Source organism: Littorina saxatilis, linkage group LG7 (genome assembly GCF_037325665.1).
Source record: "Littorina saxatilis isolate snail1 linkage group LG7, US_GU_Lsax_2.0, whole genome shotgun sequence".
NCBI lineage: Eukaryota > Metazoa > Mollusca > Gastropoda > Littorinimorpha > Littorinidae > Littorina > Littorina saxatilis.
In genome coordinates, this window is record NC_090251.1 from 22,037,269 (window position 1) to 22,058,170 (window position 20,902).

A 20,902-nucleotide genomic window follows, 5' to 3' on the forward strand; every position below is an offset into this window, starting at 1 on the left:
CCAACAGCAAAGTTAGAGAATTAATCTGTAAGAAAAGACAGAATCAGGTTCTGAAGTTTGGTTTTAGGCAGACTAATGAGATTAATAAAGAAAACCTTGGATTATACATTTAAACTACTCACTAATGCCCCCTCCCTAGCTGCAACTGTAGAACACAAGGCAAACTGTCACTGACACACACACACTCACGCACGCAGACACACACACACACACACACACACACACACACACACACACACACACACACACACACACACACACAAAATTACACTCACGCTTCCGTACCAACATACGTAGCCAAGACGTTCATTTGATTTGGGCCAAGTAACGAGGGCAGTTTACTTCACAGAAAAATACCATCTGACAATGACCATGAAAGATAACATTGTACAGAGATAAATCCACACTAAAAGAAAGAAACAAATGTTAACATACATATTAATTCATAAAGACAAAATGACAATGAACTCAACAACATCAATTACTAATTAACACATATATATAGCCCTCATTTTGATTATACTATGCAAGAAATTGATTCAAAAGATGCAAATGCAATCATCTCAAAAGGGGTACACGATGTACGCAGCGAACCGTCAACAAAACTATAATCGGTGGATGCCAGGGGATGGATGGGGGGTTTGCAGAACTGATATCGCTAACTTGCTTTGCTGGCCGCTGCGCTGCTTACCAATGACTTTGGCACTTGCTCTCTCGGACTCCCTTTTTTGTTACCATTGTTTCATTCCAGATGTTCTCCTTCACTCACCACTCAAGCAATTATACAAATACTCATTACCATCATCCATACACAGCCAACTCTAAGCAGCATCTTAATGAATAGGATGGAGACAATGGCATTACAAAATCAAAAAACAAGCAAGGTATGTTGTTGGAACGTTTTAAATTATTGACAAAACATTACAATTACCGGTACGTTGGCAGTCTTTTTGTTTTTGGATTAATTGCATTACAAGTTTGTGTCAGTTACTTTTTAAGTCTGTGTGTGTGCGTGCGTGCAGGCAATTGTGTGTGTGTTCAATTAAAATTTAGCAGACTTATCTAAATGTCTCTTTTTTTTTACCCACAGTAATTAGTGTTAAGCTAGCTCAGTAATGCAGGCTGTACTGTGCTGAAGGCTGCCGGCATTAATGTCATGATAAAGACTGCGTATTGATTTGATCAGGAATGTTGTCACAGGTGGGGGTATTTAGCAGTGTCATGGCAGCTGCAAGTATGATACGGTGTCTAGTACAGATTAGTGGCAAATGGGAGCTGAGGCAGTGATTACAATACCGTGTACTGCAAACTGATATCTAACGTTTCAAAATGAAGAATAACAAGTCGCGTAAGGCGAAAATACAACATTTAGTCAAGTCGCTGTCGAACTCACAGAATGAAACTGAACGCAATGCAACGCAGCAAGACCGTATACTCGTAGCATCGTCAGTCCACCGCTCATGGCAAAGGCAGTGAAATTGACAAGAAGAGCGGGGTAGTAGTTGCGCTGAGAAGGATAGCACGCTTTTCTGTACCTCTCTTCGTTTTAACTTTCTGAGCGTGTTTTCAATCCAAACATATCGTATCTATATGTTTTTGGAATCAGGAACCGACAAGGAATAAGATGAAAGTGTTTTTAAATTGATTTCGAAAATTTAATTTTGATCATAATTTTTATATTTTTAATTTTCAGAGCTTGTTTTTAATCCAAATATAACATATTTATATGTTTTTGGAATCAGAAAATGATGGAGAATAAGATGAACGTAAATTTGGATCGTTTAATAAAAAAAATATTTTTTTTACAATTTTCAGATTTTTAATGACCAAAGTCATTAATTAATTTTTAAGCCACCAAGCTGAAATGCAATACCGAAGTCCGGGCTTCGTCGGAGATTACTTGACCAAAATTTCAACCAATTTGGTTGAAAAATGAGAGCGTGACAGTGCCGCCTCAACTTTCACGAAAAGCCGGATATGACGTCATCAAAGACATTTATCAAAAAAATGAAAAAAACGTCTGAGGATATCATACCCAGGAACTCTCATGTCAAATTTCATAAAGATCGGCCCAGTAGTTTAGTCTGAATGGCTCTACACACACACACAGACAGACAGACAGACAGACAGACAGACAGACAGACAGACAGACAGACAGACAGACACACATACACCACGACCCTCGTCTCGATTCCCCCTCTATGTTAAAACATTTAGTTTTGACTAAATGTAAAAACACAAGAAAGGTAAGTTATTGGAATGTTTAATCACAACACAAGACGAAACATTAGGTTAGGTCAATGCTGGATGTGTCAAACTGAACAGTTTTCAATAAAGCGCTCAGACTGCACAACAGCCTTCTACATGTGACAGGCAGATAATTAAACACAACTTTCTAGCCATCGTGCCACTGCAGTTTGGCATGAATCCAACACACACATGCAATTCAATCATTAATTATATTCCCACTCCCAACCCCCACTCTTTTCTTTTTTTACCATGGGTGATGATGGGTTAGACACAATTTGAGAGACTGCAGTCCCAAAATCTGAGAGAATCAGGCTTTAGGCCACACAAAAAAAATAGTCTGTTTACGGTAACCCGACCGACCCTATTTTTTTCACGCGACCCTAGACTTTTTTTTGGCATTTGGGAAAAAAAAAAATCTTGGTTTTTTTGCAAAATAACGTAAAAATATGTTTTTTTAAGGAAAAAAAAAATTCCCGACCTACCGACCCTATTTTTTTGGCCTATGTTACCGTAAACAGACCTATTTTTTGGGGGGGGGGGGGGGGGGGGCCTTAGACAGGAGGGAGTCTAAAAAGTGAATGAAATTAACGGAGGTTACGAACAGAAAACGTGAAAAACATTAGGTCTTAAAATTGAAGTCTTACATGTTTGGGGGGAGGGGCTTAAAAGGGAAAGTCTTAAATGGGGGTAGGGAGCCTAAAAGGGCGGTTCCACTGTATTGTTCATGGCACAATCTGTATGAAGGAATGAGAGAGTTAAGTGATGTTAGCTTGCAGGGACAGATGACTATAACAAGCAAGGATTTATCTCATACATGTAGCTATAGATATACCCTCAGCCAAGGGAAATTGATTTAGTAGTGCTATTTACACAGGCTGTCGCTTACAGCAGTAATTTACGAGCCGCCATCAATATCGGATGGTGGATGCTGTATGTCAAACATAAAGTTACCTGGCTTCAAGGACCCAGAGGCACTTGTGAGTTGTGGAGGTACTTGTGTGTTCTGCGCCAGTGTTGTTCATTGATTGGCCATTTCATCAAGTTCACATATTTGACACAAGCGTTCCCCCACAGGTTATAACCTTCACTCTGTTAGACTTTCGAGGCGAGAATGTTTGGATTTATAGTTTGATCAGGTTTGTCATTAGACTCAAAAGGGAAAAGGGAGGGCTGGTGAGTGATTTTCCACAAGACAAAACTGCACAGTGCAAAGGCAAAGTGTTTAGCGGTAGGCAGGCTACGTGTAATGTCTCCGTTGTATGGATTTTAGGTTTGATCGACTGGTTTAAATAGCACTACCATTATTTTCTTTCTCTACTGTTCAACTTTAAGATGCATCGCATGATAATAACTTTCCCGTCTGTGTGCTTGACGGTTTTGACATTTGTGTGATTCCCAGGAGGACGACAATGATATTTATACTCTGTCATAAATGCTCACGGCGCATTGAATAAAAACGATCACTCCAGTATCTTAAAATGGAGTCACAGAATTGATGGAAGATGTAAATCTTCTGGCTTGTAGTGATTTTCTGATTAATAAAGTCTTCAGCGCTTTGTTAGAACCTTAGACTCTGCATGTCCTCTCACAAAAAAAATTGATTTGTGATTTGGGTTTTAAGGCTGCAGTGGTTTTTGCGCTATGAAATTTGCAGTGCTTAACATCAGTGCTTTCCGTGTCTTGAGTATCAGGGCTGAGGGATTATTGAATTTGTAACTTAGGTACGCGATGCATCTGTGTGTGTAGGTCGCAGAAACTTCACCAGCTGCTTGTGGATTTGCGAGAACTGCTGGATGAACCTCAGAAACTTGAGCTCTACGAGTTTATCAGGTAAGAAATGTGAAGAATGGTTAAATGGACAATATACACTCTTCAAAAAAAGTTAAGGATCGGTTGAAAAAACGGATCTAATTATAAAAAATTGCCAAAAAAATAATCATCGACATAATAATTAAAAGATTAATGTGTTTGAATTAACAAATGAACAATGAGTCTTGACCTAGAATTTTGTTTGGCAGGCAGAGTTATTTCCCTTTGTGGGACTTCTCAAAAGCTTCTGCATTTTGGAAGAAAAAGGGTGTTTTTTATAGCCCCATGAAATTTGCGGAACGCATGCCAGGGCAAAAGGTTGTGATGCACGTGCTACAACAGGGTCCTGGCTATGAACATCGCTCACCAGCTTGTGTTTAAAGGTTGACACGCTGACACAATTATGCACAGTAGCAACATGCCCCCACGAAGAAAACTGAGCGATTTGGATAGAGGAAGGGCAATAGGATGGCTACAAGACGGTGTTGCTGCCAGGCAAGTGGCCCAGAGGCTTGCAGTGGCTCCCTCTGTCATCATCAGACTAAAACAGAGATTCCACGCAACTGGAAGAGTGCAGGAGCGACAACGTTCTGGTCGGCCCAGAGTCACCACACAAAGAGAGGATCGCTTCATTCAGAGGCAGGCCATGCAACAAAGAATGGCTACGGCAAACAACATTAGGCAACGCCTACAAGCTACCACCAACACTGTTGTTAGTGGTCAGACGATCCGAAACCGCTTACCTAACTTTGGCTTGCGTGCAAGGCGTCCAGTCCGAGGAACAACCCTGACTGCTAATCACCGAGCAGCTCGCCGAGCCTGGTGCACTCAACATGTGAGGTGGCAACGTCAGCAGTGGGCTCAGGTGTTGTTTACAGATGAGTCCCGCTTTTGCTAGGAACCTGCTGATGGTTGCATCCGAGTGTGGAGGCGTCGCGGAGAGCACTTCGCAGAACGCGCTGTTCTTGAACGACAGCGTTTTGGCAGAGGCTCTGTGATGGTCTGGGGAGGGATCAGCACACGTCTAAGGACACCTCTGTACCATGTAGTGGGCAACTTGACCAGTGTCCGCTACCAGAATGAGGTCCTGCAGCCCCTGGTTGTTCCAGCCCTCCAAGCGACCGGCCCTCGTGCGATTCTTCAGGATGACAACGCACCTCCCCATCGCTCTGCAGCTGTAAACACCTTTATCCAGCAGGCCAGGGTCAACAGGATGCTGTGGCCAGCCAACAGCCCGGACCTGAACCCCATAGAGCACATGTGGGACGAGCTTTGTCGTGGGGTACAGCAACATCACCCTCCTCCTGCCAATCTGGGTCAACTGCTGCAATGGCTCCAGCAGGAGTGGAATGGAGTTCCCAGAGCATTCATATGCAACCTGATCCACTCCATGCGCCAACGATGTGTTAAATGCCTGGCACACAACGGAGGGCAAACGCGTTATTGACACTGATTCACATTGTCGTGAATTCCATTTTCGAGGGTTGTCACGTTTGACACACTCTAGCTAAATTGTCGCTGCCGCGTTCGATCTTTGCTTTGTTTGTCATTACTCCTTGGTTGTTCAATTATATAATTTTTAAAAAATGAAAGAATTCGGTCTTGTCTGTTTTGTGTGGCGTGCTTGTAAAAAAGTGATCCTTAACTTTTTTTAAAGAGTGTACCTTCTATTGCACGTAAATGATTGTATACCCCACCACTGATCTGTTCAGGCTTTTACGTGGAAAAAGAGCATCCTTCCACTTGGACATATACCATTAATCAACAGCCTGGCTGTGTTCTGTGCAGAGTGTTCTGTGCAGAGTGTTCTGTGCAGAGTGTTCTGTGCAGAGTGTTCTGTGCAGAGTGTTCTGTGCAGAGTGTTCTGTGCAGAGTGTTCTGTGCAGAGTGTTCTGTGCAGAGTGTTCTGTGCAGAGTGTTCTGTGCAGAGTGTTCTGTGCAGAGTGTTCTGTGCAGAGTGTTCTGTGCAGAGTGTTCTGTGCAGAGTGTTCTGTGCAGAGTGTTCTGTGCAGAGTGTTCTGTGCAGAGTGTTCTGTGCAGAGTGTTCTGTGCAGAGTGTTCTGTGCAGTGTTCTGTGCAGAGTGTTCTGTGCAGAGTGTTCTGTGCAGAGTGTTCTGTGCAGAGTGTTCTGTGCAGAGTGTTCTGTGCAGTGTTCTGTGCAGAGTGTTCAGAGTGGGAATTGTTTGCCAAATTCAGTATGCAGATTGACATAGTTGTACATTGAGCAAGTTGTTGTTTTTATATGTGTACACTTTGAAGACAGCCCCCTGCGGGTTAAGGGGAGTCCCATATTGGTTGGGACGAGAAAGAATTTACCCGATGCTCCCCAGCATGTCGTAAGAGGCGACTAACGGATTCTGTTTCTCCTTTTACCCTTGTTAAGTGTTTCTTGTATAGAATATAGTCAATTTTTGTAAAGATTTTAGTCAAGCAGTATGTAAGAAATGTTAAGTCCTTTGTACTGGAAACTTACATTCTCCCAGTAAGGTAATATGTAGAGGTTACATGCCGAGTCTCAGTGATTATTAAAAATAATGGTCGAAATTAGCGGATCATGAAAAATGCGAGCTTTAGCGAGCTTTTTCATGACCGCGAACTGAGACCATTATTATTTATAATCACTGAGACGAGGTGTGTAACCTCTTTATTCCTCCTTTCTTCAGTTCATCAAAGAAAAGAGGAGGTTTTTTGCGAAAGTTGGATCGAATCCTATTCACTCAACCAGTCAACCTGCGCAGGCGATCGATGATTCTACGTTGCAAGCCCCTGGAGCAAATTTTTGATTAGTGCTTTTGTGAACAAGAAACAAGTGGCTCTATCCCATCTTCCCCCTTTCCCCGTCGCGATATAACCTTCGTGGTTGAAAACGACGTTAAACACCAAATAAAGAAAGAAAGAACTATGAAGACAATGTCCTGCGTTTCCAAGGCTTTGCATTTTTATTTTTAGATGCAACTAACATAAGTACTAGTTACTAGTATTGCTGCTTGTATGCGAGCAGACCGCTGATCCTGCTTCGCCACCAGATGGAGTACAGCTACCTAGCACCGGCCATTCCAGGCGTGCGGCTCCGCACCATTCGCCTTCGCCGGGCGCCAGGCCAGAGTCTGGGATTTGCTGTCAGGGGAGGTCAGTGTTTGCTGCCGTAACGTTTCTCTCAAATTGTTTCGCTTTGTGTCAGCCATGCTTTCTGAATCTGAAGTCCCACACAGCTGGCTTCTTTGGTCGTGCAGTGGAAGAGAAAGGGGGAAGGGTAGAAGGGATGCCTGTTGTACATGTGCTGGGGTGGCATTAAGAGACAAGTTAATTTGATGTATAAGTTCAAATCTGAAAGTACAGTACCAGAAACCAACTCGACTGCCAAGCAGACCTATTGGAACAGATGTGCTTTATAGGTTTTCCCTACAAATGTAAGGCCAAAAAGGAAAATATGTCTGTTTCCGGTAACCCGACCAACCCTATTTTTAAGCGCCGACCCTAAAGTTTTTTTTCGCTTTTCGCACACACACACAAAAAAAAACAACAAAAAAAAACCGGGAGATGAGACTTCACAATCGAAGAGACTTACCTCCCGTTTCCGTCGTCACGCGAAAAAAACATGGCGGCCAATGACGCCGGGAATCCCTCTGAAGGGTCTGTGGCAAGATTTCCGCTTGCAGTTATTCTAGGAAAATGCGACCACACGCCTGACAAGAAAGTCATAGCAACATGTTCTGCCAATCTCACCGTAGCTGCTATCTTTTTTGACATTGATGGCCCGCTTAACCCCAAAGTGTACTCTGCTCAAGCCAAGGGCCAGGGGAAAGCAACATCCGATGAGTTTGTTTTGGAGTGGGGCTTGACGGTCAGCGACCTCGTAAGCTCCTTCAACATCAAAACATTAGACTATGTTTTCAAACCAATGAGCAGAGCATCAGTTTAATTGAAGTTCAATGGGAAGCAACCCTTCACCCAGAGAACGTTTGGAAAACAATACATTTTAGTTTTAATTTCAAACTGGTATATTTTTATATTTAGTCAAGTTTTGACTAAATATTTTAACGTAGAGGGGGGAATCGAGACGAGGGTCGTGGTGTATGTGTGTGTGTGTGTGTGTGTGTGTGTCTGTCTGTCTGTCTGTCTGTCTGTCTGTGTGTGTGTGTAGAGCGATTCAGACCAAACTACTGGACCGATCTTTATGAAATTTGACATGAGAGTTCCTGGGATTGATATCCCCGAACGTTTTTTTCATTTTTTTGATAAATGTCTTTGATGACGTCATATCCGGCTTTTCGTGAAAGTTGAGGCGGCACTGTCACGCCCTCATTTTTCAACCAAATTGGTTGAAATTTTGGTCAAGTAATCTTTGACAAAGCCCGGACTTCGGTATTGCATTTCAGCTTGGTGGCTTAAAAATTAATTAATGACTTTGGTCATTAAAAATCGGAAAATTGTAAAAAAAAATAAACATTTATAAAACGATCCAAATTTACGTTCATCTTATTCTCCATCATTTTCTGATTCCAAAAACATATAAATATGTTATATTTGGATTAAAAACAAGCTCTGAAAATTAAATATATAAAAATTATTATCAAAATTAAATTGTCGAAATCAATTTAAAAACACTTTCATCTTATTCCTTGTCGGTTCCTGATTCCAAAAACATATAGATATGATATGTTTGGATTAAAAACACGCTCAGAAAGTTAAAACAAAGAGAGGTACAGACAAGCGTGCTATCCTTCTTAGCGCAACTACTTCCCCGCTCTTCTTGTCAATTTCACTGCCTTTGCCATGAGCGGTGGACTGACGATGCTACGAGTATACGGTCTTGCTGAAAAATGGCATTGCGTTCAGTTTCATTCTGTGAGTTCGACAGCTACTTGACTAAATATTGTATTTTCGCCTTGCGCGACTTGTTACTCTCTCTCTCTCTCTCTCTCTCTCTCTCTCTCTCTCTCTCTCTCTCTCTCTCTCTCTCTCTCTCTCTCTCTCTCTCTCTCTCTCTCTCTCTCTCTCTCTCTCTCTCTCTATCTCACACGTACACACACACCCACCCACACACACACACACCGTGCACACACACACACACACACACACACACACACACTCGCTCAATCTGACATCCACACAGAAAAAAACAAAAAACAAATATGAAGTCAAGTATACTTTATTTAGTTTCAATATATCTAGGTCAAAAACATGTGCTAAATAATTGTAAGTAAACTAAGGAAGCGTTTAAAAAAAATAAAAAAAACACGTAAAAAGACGTTAACAAAACGTAAGAAAAAGGTAAAAAAACAACAACAACCAACCGACCCTATTTTTTTGGGCGATGTTACCGGAAACAGACATATTTTTCTTTTTGGCCTAATCACTGAATGTTTTACCTTAGTTTGACTGCTTTGCCTGCCAGGTTATCATGACAGCCATTTATCATATTTCGTAAAGAATTACTGGTTCAGAAAATGGCTTGCAGTATCACTGTGAAAAGTGGTTGTGACTAGATTTTTGAGAGTATGAATTGTGGGATGCCTTCATGACACTTCAAAGGAAGAAAGATAATTGAGGATTTGTTGTCATCGTTGCTAATCCCTTTAGTGTGTGCGGCATTGTACAGCTTGCTGTGTGTGTTACAGGCTACGAGTTCAGTGTGGGAGTGTTTGTGTCGGCCGTGGAGCCAGGCTCCCAGGCAGAGAAGCAAGGACTCAGGGTCTGTATAGTAAAGTGCATTTTCAGATGAACAATGTTTACTGTGTGTGTGTGTGTGTGTGTGTGTGTGTGTGCGTGTGTGTGGACATGTGTGGGTGTGTGTGTGTGTGTGTGTGTGCATCATAATTGTTGTGTATACTGAGAGTTCGTTCCTGTAAGAGCCTCTGGATTTTTGTAACATTTATGTTTTGTTTTTGGTTTTTGTTGTAAAGTGTTTATGATTGTGTTCTATTCCGTCAATGGCGTCATTCTGGTAATGATGTTGTTATTGCTTTTGTAAAGCGCTTTGTGTGTTCGAAAGCGCTATAGAAATCACCATTATTATTATTATTAAAGGATTGGTGTAACTCTCACATCTCTTTTACTTTTTGTGGGGGGGGGGGAGTTGTCTTCTCAAAAAAAGACCGCAATTTTTGATTTGGACATCATTTTTAGCTCTCTTTGTTATTAGGTTAATTCTTACTTGGAACAGAGTCTGCTTTAAAATGACTTGCCTGTAGGTTTCCCCATGTGACATTATTTCCCACATGACATTACAGGCCAGTCATTAGTGAGAGGGCGTGTTTCAAACACGTGTACAGGAAGCACATGGCAATGTTTGTCTGTGCAAATGCAAGGGTACTCACTCTTTTAGATCCATGCAAACCTGACAAGAGTTATTTCCAAAAATGGTCTATTGTAATTATAAAGTTGATGTGTTGAACAGGTTGGAGACGAGATAGTCCGTGTCAACGGGTTCACCATTGCTGAAGCCATCCACGATGACGTGTTGAACCTCATCAAGTCACGTGAAGAGATTGTGCTCAAGGTCACACGTAAGTTATGCTTATTTGTGATGCATTCAGTGTATGCTTTGTGTGTGTGCGTGTGTGTGTGTGTGTGTGTGAGTGCGTGCGTGCGTGCGTGCGTGCGTGCGTGTGTGTGTGTGTGTGTGTGTGTGTGTGTGTGTGTGTGTGTGTGTGTGTGTGTGTGTGTGTGTGAAAAAGAGACAGAGGGGCAGACACAGACATACACAGAGAGACAGACAAACAGATGCAGACAGACTGAGATGGACAGAGAGAAAGAACAGACAGAGAGAGAGAGACAGAGAAAGAGACAGACAGAGAGAAAGAGACAGACAGAGAGAAAGAGACAGACAGAGAAAGAGACAGACAGAGACAGACAGACAGAGAGAGAGAGAGAGAGAGACAGAGAGAGAGAGAGAGAGAGAGAGAAAGACAGAAAGATATTGTCTGCCTGTTTTCATGTCAGGAGAAGTGTGTGCATGTGTCGCTAAGGGGCATGTGTGTTCGTATACTACAGTGTATACATGTTTGCCTATGTTATCTTCATGAAATATCATAAAATCTGCTTATCTTTCAGATATTGGGATGCTCCCAATCAAAGAGTAAGTCATCCCTTATGTCCATTCTTCTTTTTCGATACAGATAAGTACTTACCGTAACCAGCTGAAAATCACAATAGAAATTACAGAGCATACACATTCATGATTGCACACATATGCCCACACATAATTACTTACTCATGCACACACAACTTTTTTCAAGCTTTTTTTTTTAATTGCTCAGGTGAAATATTTTTATAGGTAAGCTGTGGCTGATCATGTATGCATGTAAAAGATACACTATTTAGATAAGAATGTTATTGAAGGAAAAGATGCTAAAATAACAGATGATTTATATTACCAGCTTACATTTTGTGCTTTTTTTTCCAGACATGCATCTGATACAGTGACGTGGCGTTACGTGGAAGACATGAATTCCAAAAAAGCTCTGGTAAGATGCCAGGGTAAAGGAGGGGGGGGGGGGGGGGGGTGTGAACAAGAGACAGTGTGTATCAAGGCGTTAGTCCCTGTATGCATACTGCCAGACCTTGTGTTAGAGTCCTTCATGCTTCAGTATCTGTACTCTCAATTCAGGATAATGATGCAGTGTTGTTTCCAGGCTAAGAGGACAATAATGCAGTTTGACCGTGATTGAAAATTTGTAATGTTCCAACTGTTCTGGTTGTGTGCGTTTCGTAGGAATGTTGAAGGCAAGAAGACCTACATTTTAAAAATATGGTACTGTCAACCCGCTAAAGATGAAAAAGTATATGCGTCAATGACAGAAGACCGAGGCCTGAGAACAACACTGGTGATGTTTGTAAACTTTGTTAACTTTTCTTGGAGAAAATTTTTTTTTCTCCAGAATGTGGCCTTTGTGCTGAAAATAATTTTGATCTTTGAAAAAAAATTTCAAACTGTATTAGAACTTTGACAGTGTATAACCATCATTATTGCAATATTGTAAAACAGTGTGGTCCAAACAAAAAGTAAACTGCAGAGGTTGTGTGCTGCTCACAGCAAAATCAAGGGAGGGGGGGGGGGGGGGTCAGTTGGTCTGTCTTGTATGTCTTTCTTTCTTTTGATGATAATGGTGAAGAAGAAGAAATCAGCTGGCGATGGTGATGATGATGTTGATAGTTTTAATTTTTGTGTACAGAATGAAGTGCTGGCTGAGAAGCAGGTGAACCGTGGACGTGGCATGGAGCTGAAGATTTTCATTGACTGCACCGGTTATGACTCCATCGGCTGTGGGTAGGTCATACAGCAAATGTAGTCACCTTTTCTCTCTGTTAATCCACAAGATTCCCCTGAATACAGCATATGGGTACCTAAATGGCAGGGTAAAAACAGTCATACACTTTAAAACCCACTCGTGCACACACAAAAAACACGAGTGTATGTGGGAGTTTCAGCCCATGAACGCAGAAGAAGAACCCACAAGAAGATTTGCATTGCATCTTTTTTGCCATTGGGGGTATATGTGTTAAGTCTGGAAGGAGTTGTGTGTTTATGTATGTGAGACAAGGTCCATCTGTAACATTATTTCCTTGAGTTTGCTTTGAGTTTGTGTGCTAATGACAGGACCAGAGTATGCATTTAGGTATATGTCATTAGTTATCAGTGTCTTAATGTTCACAGAGATTTAAGTACAGAGCCACAGACACATAGGCAACTGCAGAGACAAACTTATGTACAAGACGCACATACATACACACACGCACGCATGTATGCACACACGCATGCACGCACACACACACATTCACACTCACACACTCTCTCGCTCGCTCGCTCGCTCTCTCTCTCTCTCTCTCTCTCTCTCTCTCTCTCTCTCTCTCTCTCTCTCTCTCTCTCTCTCTCTCTCTCTCTCTCTTGATTATAAGAAACTTAAGATTCTCCCATTAAAAGAAAGATTTAAATTAAATGAAGGCGTGCTCCTTCACAAAATACTTTCTGGCCTTGCACCACGAACTTTCGTTGCAAACTTTAAAGTCAAACCAAACCGAAAGTTTAACGTCCCAATTCCAAGGATAGATCTCTTCAAGTCAAGCTTAGCCTATTCTGGTAGCGTCCTGTGGAATTCTCTCCCGGAATTTGTGAGAGTCCCAATGAGTCTCAATGCTTTCAAAAAACACCGTTTACTGTATTTAATGTTAAATTACGAAAAATCACAGTGATGGAAGACTTCGTTTAGTTATATTTTCATTTGTCCAAAGCATCAGTGTTCATTATATCCACACAAAAACACTCAAAGCTTTAATAATGCATGTGTATTCAGCATTGTTTTCACTACGTTACATATATTTGTGTATACAGCAGTCCCTGCAATGTACGGCCCCCGGCGTGAGCGGACACCTGACATGTACGGACACATTTGCTCGGCACGGAGTGTTTTCCTTCTATATTTGCCCCCCCTTAAACGGACACCTGCAAAACGTGGACGCGGACACTCATTTTCGGTCCCAACAGCAGGTCATACCTCCAATGTACGGACAGACCATCGTCAAATTTTCACCACAACAAAATCGATAACAGAGCAGTCCGGTTCTTGGTACAAAGATCACAGCCGCAATGGCGTGATGACAGTCACTGATAACTTGAGTGCACGTGTACCCATCACTGAGGAGGGGGGGTAGTTTTGGTCAGGAGTGGAGTACATGCGAAGATGCCAACATGAAACTCTTTATTCTTGTCTGTTGGACGTGAAACCACAGTCGATGAAGGTCCTGAGCGAAAGTGAGTGAAAAACCGGCCACAGTTCTCAGCATCGTGTGTCTGTGTGTAGGCCTAACCTCTTTCATTGACAAGATACTCTTGTTTCCCCTCAGCCTTGACCAGTGAGTCGGTTGCCTAATCTATGAACCCTTCAGTTGTCTTGCTTTGTCAAAAGTTACGACACTGTCAACTGGTTTTGCTCTGAGTGAACAGTGCAGCTGGCCTCTCTGGCCACAGCCCCCAACAGTACATGGCTGGAGGGAGGGAGAGAGAGAGGAAGGGGGTGTGGGGTGGAGGGTTCGCTGGCTAAACTCTGTGGGGTGTCCGGTGTCACTGCATGTCAGCAGGAAGAGCATTGGAGAGAAATAGAGAGGTGTACTCTTCCACACAATTTCCAAGCATCAGTTGTCACGGCTTGGGGTAGGCATTAGTGAGGGAGAATGGGAGCTGTGTTATGTACAGTGTATTTCCGACTGAAGAGTGAAAAGTCACTGCCATGCCACATGATCGGCATGCAGTCAATAAAGCCAGACAAGAAAAAAATAAATTACATGATTATGACATGCAGCTCTATCTGCTGCTATTTATTCAAACTGGTTTTCAAGCTTATTCTTGCAAAGCATCTGCACACGCTCCTCTGTGCTGTGTTTGTGTGGCTGCTTTCGTATGTCAGTGCATGGTGAGTGTGTTCACTGCCTTGAGGATTTATTTTATCTCTTCTTTTCAACACTTTTCATACAAATCCTTTTTACAGAACGTTTAAAGAAGTATTAGGAGTTTATTGTTATTGTTTAGTAGCCACAAGAAGTGATTATCATAGACTCAATCCTGTTGTCTGTGTGAGTCTGTGTGAGTGTATGGGGGAGGCGGTGGTGTGCTCACCCCTCCCGTGACCGGACACCTGCAATGTACGGACAGTTTTGCTATGTCCCAAGGGTGTCCGTTCATGAGAGGGACTGCTGTAATATGTAATACCGTACTTTCCGGGTGACAAGGCGCTTCGTTATACAAGACGCACCCCCTTCTTTTTAAAAAAAATTGTAATCCAGTCACCCATTGGACGCAGGGGGCCGATAGGGCGCACCAAAATGACCCAGTTTTTGCCATGAGAGGTGGTTCCCCTGTCATATCTGAGAGAGGAAACACTTCCTGCACCGGGGTCAGTGACCGGTCAGTGACCGACTTTAACTGAGTGAAAATATGTGTGCTCTGTGTGTGCGGCCAGATCAAAGGCATTGTGATAGCTGGGTGGCCTTGTTTATAGACACGACCTTCTTCCCAGGGGTCAATGACCCAGTTTTTGCCATGAGAGGTGGTTCCCCTGTCATATCTGACCGGTCAGTGACCGAGTTTAACAGAGTGGAAATCTGTGTGTGCGGCCAGATCAAAGGCAGGGCAGTACCTAGTAGCTGAAACATGCATTATCACAAGTTGTTTGACTGGTACTCAAGCGGTCTCTTTGATTTTTTTCGTATTCCGTGTATACAAGACGCAGGGGTCGAACTCGAGGAAAAAAGTCGCGCCTTATAACCCGGAAAGTACGGTATGTAAATATTCATATGTTGTTGTTTTTCTCTACCTTTTTTTCTACGTGACTATCCGTGTAAATATGTGATTAGATTAGTCCCCTCTCTGGGCGAGGGCTGGTTGAAAATTAAGCTCGTTGTATTGCTTATGCCACAACCCTCGAAAAATAAAATTTGATTTGATTTGATTTGATTTGATCTCTCTCTCTCTCTCTCTCTCTCTCTCTCTCTCTCTCTCTCTCTCTCTAATGACAAAAATGATTTGTTTTAAATCTGACTTTGCTTTGCAGCATCCTGAGCGGCCCCCCACACTACCCAGGCATCTTTGTGGAGAAAGTTCGCATTGGCAGCTTGGCCCAGGACGTGGGCTTAGAGGTCGGAGATCAGATCGTGGAGGTCAACGAAACCAGCTTCCTCAACATTGGGCACAAAGAGGTCAAAGCATAAAACTCTGTCTGAAATTGTGGATGATATGAACAGCTTGTGGTCGATAACGACCACCTGAGGGATCGACCAAAATTGGTCGTTATAGAAAGGTGGTCACTATGGAAAAGTGACATGACATTCAGTGTGTATATGTGACATGACATTCAGTGTGTATATGTGACATGACATTCAGTGGGGTGGGGATATAGCTCAGTTGGTAGCGCGCTGGATTTGTATTCAGTTGGCCGCTGTCAGCGTGAGTTCGATCCCAGGTTCGGCGGAAATTTATTTCAGAGTCAAATTTGTGTGCAGACTCTCTTCGGTGTCCGAACTCCCCCCCGTGTACACTACATTGGGTGTGCACGTTAAAGATCCCACGATTGACAAAAGGGTCTTTCCTGGCAAAAATTGCTTAGGCACAGTTAATAATTGTCTACCTATACCCGTGTGACTTGGAATAATAGGCCGTGAAAGGTAAATATGCGCCGAAATGGCTGCAATTACTGGCCGTATAAAATTTCATCTCACACGGCATCACTGCAGAGCGCCTAGAACTGTACCCACGGAATATGCGCGATATAAGCCTCATTGATTGATTGATTGATTGTGTATGTGACATTTTGTTTGTGTATGTGACATGACATTCAGTGTGTATATGTGACATTTTGTTTGTGTATGTAACATTTTGTTTAGGTATGTGACATTTCGTGTGTGTGACATTTTGTTAGTGTATGTGACATTTTGTTTGTGTGACATTTTGTTAGTGTATGTGACATTTTGTTAGTGTATGTGACATTTTGTTTGTGTGACATTTTGTTAGTGTATGTGACATTTTGTTTGTGTGACATTTTGTTTGTGTATGTGACATTTTGTTTGTGTATTTGACATTTTGTTTTTCTCTTCTTTCGCAGGCTGTGGTTGTCTTAAAGGGAAGCAAACAACTCAACGTCATCATTCGAAAACACGCCGTGAGTTAATTAATAGCTTTTCTGTTTTTACGGTTTTTATTTGCCGAAAAAGAAAAAAATTTAATAAGAAGAAAACGAAAAGGCTTTAGTGGGGTGAGAATGGTATGTGGGTGTGTGAAGAGACAGAGGTGTAGTTTTAGGCATGACATTTCACCAGTGTGTGGAAGATCAGAAATTCTATGTACGGTATAAGTTTGACTGAAATGCTGACTTTATTTTCTCTCACTTTCCCTACACTTTATACTTCCTTGAAATGTGTGAAACAGTTACTCATCCTTCTACACTGAAATAGTAGTCAGAAGGCTTATCATATATTTTGATACAGTTTATGCCTGTATGTTTCTCAGGGTTTACCACTGTTTGAGCAACGTAAGACTCCGAGCCGAGTATCAGCTTCCAGTTCCAGTTCAACCAGGCCTGCAAGATCTCGGTCACCACCTGTGAGCACACAGAGGTACGGTCAGCGAAAAGTCACCTTCAATTACTGATACTTGGCACATACACCCCCCCCCCCACCCCTTTCATCCCCTCCACTCATCCTCCTCCATAGTGCAAACAAGACCAGCTATTAGTCACAGCCAGGCATGACAGAGATGTTTGTGTAAATTAGCAGATTTCCGGCATTTCAAGATCCCAGAGATGATTGTTGAGACCCTCAAATTACACTGTTTGCATCATTGTGTTCACAAGTTTTCTGGGGGTTGTCCACAATTCTATGATCTCATGCCTTGACTGAGGATGTGGAAATCTTGTCCTTCTTCTCTTCCACCTTCCCTGTACAAGTCAGATGAAAATGCTCTCCCTTCTCATTCTGATTACTCAGCTTCATCTTGATTTCTAATTAAATGATCACTTATTTTGGTTACAATGGTTATTTCATCAACTGGAGCCCACTTGGGGCATGGGAATGAATTTTGGATACATTGTACAGACCTGTTTACCAGTACGATTTGGGCGTATTTTGTACGCCAAATTATTATCGGTATGCAAATACGCGACACACGTACAAAATATGCCTAAGAAAAAGTCTAGAATACGTTTTCCGGTGTTGGCGTGCTGATTACGGAATGGTACAACTGATACCGGTTTCGGTCGAAGGGAGATAACCATGACAGCGAGTCTTCAGCTGTGGAAACCTTGTTCAGTTGTAACTTGTTGGCACATGCGATCGTCTGGACAATCGTGGCAAAATGAAGCGGAAAAATGTGCCAGTTTCGGATGACTGTACCAAGTCTAAACAGCAGAAGCAGCAGATTTTCTTGGAGAAATATAAGAAAAAGCCAGGAATTGTGAAGTCTACTATGGGAAAAAGTTATGCACACTGCAAATATTGTAAATCAGATTTCTCCGTTGCCCATGCTTGGAAATATGACATCGAACGACACTGCAGTTCCAAAACTCACCTGGACAAGGTTGCTGCAAAGAAATCCGCTGAAAGCTGCCAAGGAATTATGAAGTTCATTCCCGCAAAGCAAATCCTGCCAGAAGAAAAGGCTGTAGTCCGCGCTGAAGCAATGTCAACCGCAGATGTTATTTCACGAACTTCATCTTTTCATTATCAATCTGTTTGGAAGACACTGGTTATAATGCTAAAAACTGACAGGTAAATAAAATTGTTTTATCCCTGTTGTATTGGAAGGAGTTAAATTCTGAAGGTGTTCACAAGACATGCTATTCTTATACAAACATGTTTGCACCCACGCGTACATTTTCCCTAGCCCATATGGCTTTGCTTGCAAAGTACACCAACTTTTTGAAAAATACACTCAACTTTTTGGGAAAGTACTCTTGCCTCGGGTTTAGGGTAAACAGGTCTGATTGTACATTCGTCTCTGTCGAATACTGTAACCAGTTCTGGGTGCATGTCGTAAGAGGCGACTAACGGATTCTGTTTCTCCTTTTACCCTTGTTAAGTGTTTCTTGTATAGAATATAGTCAATGTTTGTAAAGATTTTAGTCAAGCAGTATGTAAGAAATGTTAAGTCCTTTGTACTGGAAACTTGCATTCTCCCAGTAAGGTCATATATTGTACTACGTTGCAAGCCCCTGGAGCAATTTTTTGATTAGTGCTTTTGTGAACAAGAAACAATTGACAAGTGGCTCTATTCCAATGTTAACCAATTTGACACCGCTGCCACGTACCACCTATTTGGGTGGCACCCAGTTTTGCTTTGTGCACCCCAGCCCCCGTCAACCTTAGTTATGTCACCCTCAGGAATGTGGAACAGTCTTTGATGATACTTAGTCCTTTTTCACTGAATTTGCATGAACACTGCCGCAAGTGAACTTTGTCACCTTCACTGAATTCACTTTGCTATTGTGGATGTGACGAGGAGTTACCATTGTGTCGAAACTTGCATTAATCAAATAGAGAGACTGGCAAAACAAGCTGCCTTTCAACGTCATAGTGATATATCCTGCTGTTAATCTGGGCACCCAGTGATATGGAGGGTATTTTGGTTGACATGCTTGTGATCTCAAATTGTTTTTATTTTGTTTTTAAAGTTGTCTTTGAATCTTGCTCTTTTTAGGGGGTAAGGAGTAAGGCTGAGATATTTTGTTATCATTAAAGCTGCCATATTATATTTGTAGATAATCGGATTACATCATTGAATATGTGAGTTTATGTGTGTATGTGTGTGAATGCATGTGTCTGTCTGCCTGTTTTTGTCTGCTTGAGGAGTAGTCAATATACAGTTGATAAGAGATGTATGTACAACATTTATTAACTGCATTTTAAAGCAGCTTATATCAAAACGTGTGACTAATTTGTGCGAGGCTTTGTAGAGACTGGCTGGACAAGAATTGATTTGTACATGCAGAAGGGAATAATTGTTTCCAGTAACATTATGAACATGCTGACAAATTCATGGGACACACATCATAATGCTACAGCTGTGAATTAACCCAACTTGTTCCTATGTGATATTTTCTTGCCGGAGAATGTCAATTTATTTCTGAGCTGAGGCAGTTATTACTGCCCGTGTTAGTGATATTGTTAATGAATCCAATCCATTGTATCTTTTTAATACACTTGTTTTTAAGAATGTCAAAAATGTTGGTTGGCTGCATCATGTACATTTTACCACAGAATTTGGGATATGTTCTTCAAAAATGTTGGTTGGTTGCATCATGTACATTTTACCACAGAATTTGGGATATGTTCTTCAAAACTGTTGGTTGGCTGCATCATGTACATTTTACCACAGAGTTTGGGATATGTTCTTCAAAACTGTTGGTTGGCTGCATCATGTACATTTTACCACAGAATTTGGGATATGTTCTTCAAAACTGTTGGTTGGCTGCATCATGTACATTTTACCACAGAGTTTGGGATATGTTCTTCAAAACTGTTGGTTGGCTGCATCATGTACATTTTACCACAGAATTTGGGATATGTTCTTCAAAACTGTTGGTTGGCTGCATCATGTACATTTTACCACAGAGTTTGGGATATGTTCTTCAAAACTGTTGGTTGGCTGCATCATGTACATTTTACCACAGAATTTGGGATATGTTCTTCAAAAATGTTGGTTGGCTGCATCATGTACATTTTACCACAGAATTTGGGATATGTTCTTCAAAAATGTGTGTGTCCATGATTGTGTGTTGTAAGCAGTCTGAAGCAAAATCAAAATAAATATTGTGACACTTTGCTCTCTTTGTATTTTTGATGGTAGCTCATTTGAAAATAAGTATGTCTCATTTCAAATGACCTGCATGCTGCCACTTCACACATTTTGTAAATTTGCAATTTTAAAGTTCTCTTGACACTCAGTGTATGTTAAGATTCTGTCCTGTTGGTGGGACTCACCCAGTTTATTCAGTTTAATTTACACTGTTATTCAAGTTTTTCGCTCAGTTATCAAAGATGTCATCAGTAAGTCATCTGTACAGAAAAACCAATGTGCTAGCTATTTCTCAAGAGAGGCATCTTTTTCTGTATAATGAAAACATGTATTGTAGATGTGTAACAACATGGCAACAACCAAAAAACAAAACAAACAAACAAATTGGAAAGGGAAAGTAAAAGAGAATAAAACAAGTCGCGTAAGGCGAAAATACAATATTTAGTCAAGTAGCTGTCGAACTCACAGAATGAAACTGAACGCAATGCCATTTTACTCGTAGCATCGTCAGGCCACCGCTCATGGCAAAGGCAGTGAAATTGACAAGAAGAGCGGGGTAGT

General features: G+C 41.7%; 1 protein-coding gene across 1 annotated transcript in view; it reads left to right on the top strand.

The window, feature by feature from the left end:
- Positions 1 to 20,902, top strand: part of LOC138970922 (harmonin-like) — a 43,599-nt gene that overhangs the window by 6,426 nt on the left and 16,271 nt on the right. The window contains exons 3-12 of the mRNA XM_070343504.1: positions 3,997 to 4,080; positions 7,061 to 7,188; positions 9,681 to 9,754; positions 10,460 to 10,568; positions 11,116 to 11,140; positions 11,468 to 11,528; positions 12,237 to 12,331; positions 15,609 to 15,753; positions 16,656 to 16,712; positions 17,060 to 17,166. Of these exons, the coding sequence (XP_070199605.1) occupies positions 3,997 to 4,080; positions 7,061 to 7,188; positions 9,681 to 9,754; positions 10,460 to 10,568; positions 11,116 to 11,140; positions 11,468 to 11,528; positions 12,237 to 12,331; positions 15,609 to 15,753; positions 16,656 to 16,712; positions 17,060 to 17,166 (885 nt within the window). The remainder of the gene's footprint in view (positions 1 to 3,996; positions 4,081 to 7,060; positions 7,189 to 9,680; positions 9,755 to 10,459; positions 10,569 to 11,115; positions 11,141 to 11,467; positions 11,529 to 12,236; positions 12,332 to 15,608; positions 15,754 to 16,655; positions 16,713 to 17,059; positions 17,167 to 20,902) is intronic.